This window comes from Delphinapterus leucas, unplaced genomic scaffold, assembly GCF_059928025.1.
Source record: "Delphinapterus leucas isolate spDelLeu-1000000601 "Yukka" unplaced genomic scaffold, BTC_Dleu_Yukka2 spDelLeu_asBTCV2_sq25, whole genome shotgun sequence".
Classification (NCBI taxonomy): Eukaryota; Metazoa; Chordata; class Mammalia; order Artiodactyla; family Monodontidae; genus Delphinapterus; species Delphinapterus leucas.
In genome coordinates this window covers 13516032-13523632 of record NW_028322234.1, presented here as the reverse complement: position 1 = coordinate 13523632, position 7601 = coordinate 13516032, and the positions used below count along the sequence as shown (strand labels likewise).

Below are 7601 nucleotides of genomic sequence, written 5' to 3'. Positions count from 1 at the left end.
GGTGTGAAAGCCTTAGTCCTTGCTGGCTTTGCAGAAGGAGGGAGGGAGCTCCCAGTCAACGATTGCAGGCAGCTTCTAGAAGCTGGAAAAGACAAGAAAGCAGATTCTCCCCGCTAACCTCCAGAAAGGAGGGCGGCCCTACTGACACCTTGATTTCAGGCCCATGAGACCCATTTTGGACTTCCAACTTCCAGAACTGTAAGATAATACATTTGTATTGTCTTAAGCTACTAAGATTGTGGTAATTTGTTACAGCATCAATAGGAAACTAATACACATGCCTAGAAATAATGTGTTTGTTTGTTTTAATTTAGGGACTTCCCTGGTGGTCCAGCAGGAACCAACTGGACTGTGGAGTTAAGACTCCACACTTCCAATGCAGGGGGCCCAGGGTTTGATCCCTGGTCAGGGAACTAGATCCCACGTGCTGCCACTAAGACCCAGCACAGCCAAATAAATAAAAATTTAGAAAAAAAATTTATATGAGAAGAAAATCATAAACCTTTACATTTTTAAAGTACCCTAAGAGGGGAGGGAGGGTGGGGGAGGATGGATTGGGAGTTTGGGGCTAGCAGATGCAAATTATTATATATAGAATGGGTAAACAAGATCCTACTGTATAGCACAGGGAGCTATATTCAATATCCTGTAATAAACCACAATGGAAAAGAATATGAATTTTAAAAATATATGTATAAAATCACTTTCCTGTACAGTGAAAACTAACACAACATTGTAAATTAACTTTACTTCATAAAATATATTTTGAAAAAATAAAGTACCTGAATAATTGGTTCATGAATCAATGAACACATAGATAGCTAGACAGACACATACATACCAATATGTATTGTATATATATACATATATGTATATATGTACTTTCCCAACCAAAATTACAAACTGATTCAAAACTGTATCTGGGAAATAAAATACACAGTAGTAGAGAAAAACATATTGAAAAAAGACAATGTCCTAATGTACATCAAACAGATTATCAAACTATAGTAACTGAAAAAAAAAACCTATAGTAACTGAAACAGGGGCAAGGAACAAAAATAAGTTCAATGGGACACATAATGCAATGTATGACTTTATTAAGGGGATGTCATGGGGGAGCTGAGGCGGGGCTGAGACCATCAATAGATGAAAAAAGATGGTCTATAGCCTATGGTGGGATGGGTCCTAGAGGATAAGGCGGTCTCAGAATCTGCCTCAGGATCTCGAAGACCTCCGTACAGGAGGGAGATGGGAATTCACCAAAGGGAAAAACAGAAACGGGTGGGGCCTGAGAGAAACCAGCAGACCGCATGTCTCAGTTGCCTGATCTCTGCAAACCGGGACAGGGTGGGGTGGGGGGGGAGGCAGTGACCCTCAGAGGGCTGGGCAGGGAGACGAGGGCTTCTCACAGATCCAGGAGTTTTGTGTGCTACATTTGCCATCATTCCAGCCATCGTTGTACAATTCCACACAGTCCTCATCTTCGTGGTTGTTGGGTTCCCCTTTTTTCCAGAAGCTGTGAACCCCATGAGAGCTCTGAGCCCCCTACTCCTCCCAGAGCCCACCCCCAGGCCCCCCCTTTGGAGGAGCTGGCCCCTGGGCTTTGGCAGCAAATTGCCAAGAACCAGCCAGAGGGTGGTGAGGAGTTTGGAGGCAGGGTTTTGGAAATGTGGGTTAGGGTTAGAATCCACCTCCATTAGCATCAGCTCTGGCAAAGTTAAAATGCAGATTCTTGGGCCATTACCCAGACTTACAGAATCTGAGGCCCCCACCACTACCACTCCTATCCCCAGAATGAAGGCAGGACTCTGCATCTTCACCAAGCTCCTCAGGTGATACTTTCCAGTCCCAGAGTCTGAGCAACCCTGCTTTGAAGGAGGGGCGTCCCTGCCCACACCCTCGGGCCATTGTCACTGGGAGGTCACCTGAGTTGGAGGGGGCTGTTGTCCACCCATTTCCAGGAACCCTCATTGTGGTGGTCACTGAGGCCAATCCAGGTGGGTTTATTATATCTGACATACCAAATCTTCAGGAATTTCTGGGGGTGGGGGTGGGGAGAGGGGTATTAGGAGGAAGATCCCTGAATGTCACGCATCCCATGTCTTCCCACGTTCCCAAGGTCCCCTGCCTCCCATGGAAGTTCCTTTCACAGTCTAGCCTATAGGCCCTACTCCAGTTGTATGTGTTCACATGTGCATGGAGGCTGTGGATGTGTGTTAATATACATACATGTGTGGATATGTGTTAACTTGTGTCTCAGTTGACATACATCATGTGTGGTCTCGAGGATACTCTAAATTCCTTTTCTGTCCAGACATGGGCTCCTCTCAAACATGTTCTTCTCTCACTTGACCTTCCTGAATCCATTATGGTTCCTCCTCCAGGAAGCCTTCCCTGACTGCCTCTCACCTCTCACCCCCATCTGCTCCCTGGACCTCCATCTCTCAGAGGGCAGAGGAGTGCAGCAGAAAGCTCTTTGTTGACCAGTCATATGGCCCAGCCCCAAGGGGAACCTTGCCCGGCCCACCTGCTCCTCAGGACTTTTGATGATCACCAGCTGGGCCCCAATGTCCTTACAGGAGGAGACAGCAGATTTCCAGTCACTCTGGGTCCAGGAGAATAAGTAGCAGCTCCCCTGGAAGAATTCCCAATTCCAAGGACAGGGACGGCACAGGCCAGCTGGGAAGGAGGAATGGGGTTGGGACAGAGAGGTCACTTGGCTCCTAGGCCCCAGACACCTGCATCAGACCTTGGGAACCTAGGGTCAGCCCCTGTGTTCAGCTGTCAGCTCAGTCCCCAAGAAATCCATGCGAAAGAACCCAGCTCTGCCCTGCCCTCCTCAGCGTGGCAGCCATAGAAGGTGGGTCCCAGCCCCACCCACAATCCTGTGACCCCCTCGTGACTTTGACATGGGACCCTTACCCAGGGTGGCATTCATCCAGGTCAGGTGCTGCAGGATCTCCTCCAGGTTTGATTGCATCTGCCCCTGTGCAACATCAACTGGAGGGAGAGGACCTCGATTATTAAGCACCTACTGTGTGCTTGGTGCAGAGAGGGCCCCATGAGAACATTATGTATGGATCTCACAGGAACCTGAAGAGCCCATGACACAAAGAAACTGAGGCTTACAGAGTGACTTGCCCAACATCACCAGCCCCCGGGACCTCTTGCAGGGCTCCAATCCACTCCCCCACTCCTGCCCTCTCTCCTTCACCCCTGGTGGTGATGGCTGGTCCAAGGTTATGCTCCCTCGGAGCCCCATCCCCTCTCTGACTCCGGAACCCGGCGTCCAGCCCCTCATCCAGGCTGTTGTTCTCCACGTCGTGGTCCCCCAAATCTCTCTGCAGGAACTGGATCCTGGAAACTACAACAGAGCAGAGAATTCCCCCTTTATGAGCGCCGACTCTATCCCTGACCCGGTGCCAAGTCCGGTTTCAAGGTCTCAGGGAAACTAAGCTCCCCATAGAGGAGGATGCACTGCATTTCACGTGAGGAAACAGGATCAGAGAGGGGGAGTAACTGGCCCATGGTCACACAGAAGGTGACACGGAGCCCAAACGCCCCAGCCCTAGTAGGTCTGGGGAATGTGGAAAAGGGCAAAGACCATCCCAGAGAGAAAACCCAAAGGGACCCAGGACTCCAAACCCACAGATGCTGACTCACCTTGAACCAGGGTGGTCAGCTGGAGCATGAAGAAAGCCAGTGAGATGAAGAGCAGCAGGGGAAGCAGAGGGTTCTGGGTCAGACACCCTGCAGGACCAGCAGATGGGCAGAGCTTGGGGCTCAGGGGCAGACCCTGTCCCACCCCACCCCCAACCACCCCCTTCCCCAGTCGCCTGCTCCTGAACCAGCCGCTCTGGTACCTGGTGAGCTCCTCAAACTGCGTAGGAGTCCAGGATGTCTCTCAGCCAATGTCTGGCCCCCAAATGTCTCCTCCTCTGAATAGGACAGAGCACATGCAATTGAACTTGGAAGCCTGCTGAGCCCTCTCTCAGAACTGCAAGCTGAAGGCCAGGCCCCAGCACCTTCAGAACACTGGGGCCCTGTCACCCCCACCATCACCCCAGACTGGGGGTCCAGCCTCACCGGAGCCACCCGGTTCCTTGGGGTTACACATCTCTGCCATCATTCTTTCCTCTCTGCCCCTCTTTCTAACTCCTCTCTGAACTATGGTTTTTATAACCCCACGTATTTCCCTCTGTAGCCCTTCCTCAGATCTGTTCTTTCTCAACTTAGGAAGAATGAGGAACAGGATGCGGATAACACTTCCTCTCAGAAAAATCCGGGGAGGGATAAAGCGCCTGACACAACTGAGAGGTCAGTTAGGATCGGGCAGAAGCTGTGCAGTCAATTTTGGTGCCAGAAGGCACTGTTCCAACCCCTATCCAGTCCTGGGACCTTCAGCCTCACATTCTCAGAGCCTCAGTTTCCTCAACTGTGAAATGGGACAATTACTCTGCCTCACACTGTAATTGTAAGGTTTAATACAGCGCACTAGTAATGGGTATAAATTGCCTATTCTAATGATGAATACTCAGAAATAACAGCACTTAAGCATGTGCCCACTGTTCCCCCGGTGTGTGTTCTCCCTCACTGTAGCAAGTAATAAGCCCGGATTTGTTAACCACAGGTGTGTTCCTAGTGGTCTAACAGTTCTCACAACAGCCCTATGAGATAGGTAGTTATGATCCTGCTTTACTGATGAGGAAACTGAGAAACAGAGAGGGCAAGCAACTGCCTGAAGTCACATAGCTCAAAAGCAGTGGGGCTGGGAGTTGACCCATGAGTCCCTGCTTAACCACTACACAAAGCAGTTACTTTTTTCTCCTTTGTAGTTACTAAGTATTTTGTAGAGAGTCACTTTGAAACTTTGTGTATTGAGCTTCCAATTTATTTCTGTATGGACCCTGGTCTCCTATCTGATGCAATTGGGTGTATGTTACAATCTTTTTTTTTTTAATCTAAAGTGAGTTTCTTGGGGCTTCTCTGGTGGCGCAGTGGTTAAGAATCCGCCTGCCAACGCAGGGGACACAGGTTCAAGCTCTGGTCCAGGAAGATGCCACATGCCGCAACTAAGCCTGTGTGCCACAACTATTGAGCCTGCGTGCCACAACTACTGAAGCCCGCATGCCTAGAGCCCATGCTCTGCAACAAGAGAAGCCACCACAATGAGAAGCCGGTGCACCGCAACCAAGAGTGACCCCCCTCGCCACACTAGAGAAAACCTGTGTGCAGCAATGTAGACCCAATGCAACTAAAAATAAATAAGTAGAACAAATAAATTTATTTTTAAAAATAAATAAATAAAGTGAGTCTCTTGTAGACAGCATATAATTGGATCACCTTTTTATTCATTCTGTCAATCTCTACCTTTTAATTGGAGACTTTAACTCTTTTATATTTAATGTAATTACTGATAAGGTAGGGCTTCTATCTGCCATTTTGCTATTTGTTTTTCATATGTCTTATTTCTTTTTCATTCCTCAGTTCCTTCGTTACTACCTTTCTTCATGTTAAATAGATACTTTCTTCTTTTTTTTTAAATTGAAGTATAGTGATTTACAATGTTGTATTAGTTTCTGGTGTACATCAAAGTTATTCAGTACATATATATTCTTTTTTCATATCTTTTCCATTACAGTTTATTACAAGATATTGAATGTACTTCCCTGTGCTATACAGTAAATCGTTGCTGTTTATCTATTTTATATATAGTAGTTTTTTATATAGTAGTTCACCCTCTCCAGCATTTTTATTTATTTGTTTGTTTGTTTGTTTGTTTGTTTTTGGCTGCATTGAGTTTTCGTTGCTGCACACGGGCTTTCTCTAGTTGCGGCGAGCAGGAGCTACTCTTTGTTGCGGTGCACAGGCTTCTCATTGTGGCGGCTTCTCTTGTTGCAGAGCACGGGCTCTAGGATGCTCAGGCTTCACTAGTTGTGGCCCACAGGTTTTGTTGCTCCGTGGCATAAGGGATCTTCCCTGACCAGGGCTCAAACCCATGTCCCCTGCATTGGTAGGCAGATTCTTAACCACTGCACCACCAGGGAAGCCCTCCAGCATATATCATTTGTAACTTTTAAATTTTATTTTTAAATTTATTTATTTATTTATTTTGGCTGCACCAGATCTTAGTTGCAGCATGTGGGATCTTCATTGCGACATGTATTGCAGAATCAGTTCCCCGACCAGGGATTAAACCTGGGCCCCCTGAATTGGGAGCTCGGAGTCTTACCCACTAGACCACTAAGGAGGACCCCTGTAAATTTTTAATGGTGGCTATTCTGACTGTTGTGAGGTGGTACCTCATTGTAGTTTTGATTTGCATTTCTCTAATAACTAGCAATGTTGAGCATATTTTCATCTGCCTATTGGCCATCTGTGCATCTTCTTTGGAGGAATGTCTATTTAGTTCTTCTGCCCATTTTTTTAAAATTCTCTTGTTCTTTTATTTAACCAGTTTTTTAAAATAGATCTTTATTGGAGTATAATTGCTTCACAATACTGTGTTAGTTTCTGTTGTACATCAAAGTGAATCAGTCATATGCATACATATGTCCCCATATCCCCTCCCTCTTGAGCCTCCCTCTCATCCTCCCTATCCCACCCCTCTCGGTCATCGCAAACACCAGGCTGATCTCCCTGTGCTATGCTGCTGCTTCCAACTAGCTAAATATTTTACATTCAGTAGTGTATATATGTCGATGCTACACTCACTTTGCCCCAGCTTCCCCCTCCCACCCCGTGTCCTCAAGTCCATTCTCTATGTCTACATCTTTATTCCTGCCCTGCAACTATTTTCATCAGTACCGTTTTTTGGTTTTGTTTTTTTAGATCCCATATATATGCGTTAGCATACAGCATTTGTTTTTCTCTTTCTGACTTACTTCACTCTGTATGACAGACTCTACGTCCATCCACCTCACTACAAATAACTCAAAAATATAGAACGCTTCATGAATTTGCGTGTCATCCTTGCACAGTGGCCATGCTAATCTTCTCTGTATCATTCCAATTTTAGTACATGTGCTGCCAAAGCGAGCACTTCTGCCCATTTTTTGATTGGGTTGTTTTGTTGTTGTTGTTTTTGAGTTGTATGAGCTGTTTGTATATTTTGGAACTTAAGCCCTTGTCGGTCGTATCATTTACAAATATTTTCTCCCCAGTTGTAGGTTGTATTTTCGTTTTGTTTATCGTTTCCTTAGCTGTGCAAAAGTTTATAAGTTTGATTAGGTCCCATTTGTTTATTTTTGCTTTTATTTCTTTTGCCTTGGTAGACTGACCTACAAAAACATTGGTACAATTTATGTCAGAGAATGTTTTGCCTATGCTCTCTTCTAGGAGTTTTATGGTGTCATGTCTTATATTTACGTTTTTAAGCCATTTTGAGTTTATTTTTGTGTAGGGTGAGGGTGTGTTCTAACTTCATTGATTTACATGCAGCTGTCCAGCTTTCCCAGCACCACTTGCTGAACAGACTGTCTTTTCTTCATTGTATATTCTTGCCTCCTTTGTCAAACAGTAATTGACCGTAGGTGTGTGGGTTTATTTCTGGGCTCTCTATTCTGTTCCATTGATCCATTTGTCTGTTTCTGTGCTAATAC

At 46.1% G+C, this 7601-nt stretch overlaps 1 protein-coding gene and 1 non-coding gene across 2 annotated transcripts; both read right to left on the bottom strand.

The window, feature by feature from the left end:
- Positions 1-1029: 1029 nt before the first annotated feature.
- Positions 1030-4946, bottom strand: CD209 (CD209 molecule). The gene is made up of 7 exons (XM_089905528.1): positions 3864-4946; positions 3664-3750; positions 3215-3364; positions 2923-3000; positions 2528-2679; positions 1926-2038; positions 1030-1516 (listed from the first exon to the last, which is right to left on the bottom strand). The coding sequence occupies exons 1-7, from the start codon at positions 4057-4059 to the stop codon at positions 1375-1377; spliced, it is 918 nt and encodes a 305-aa protein (XP_089761654.1). The 5' UTR covers positions 4060-4946; the 3' UTR covers positions 1030-1374.
- A 1989-nt stretch (positions 4947-6935) lies between these two features.
- LOC115804200 (U6 spliceosomal RNA) lies at positions 6936-7042 on the bottom strand. The gene has a single exon (XR_004025061.1). It is a non-coding gene; the product is annotated as a U6 spliceosomal RNA (small nuclear RNA).
- Positions 7043-7601: the final 559 nt, after the last annotated feature.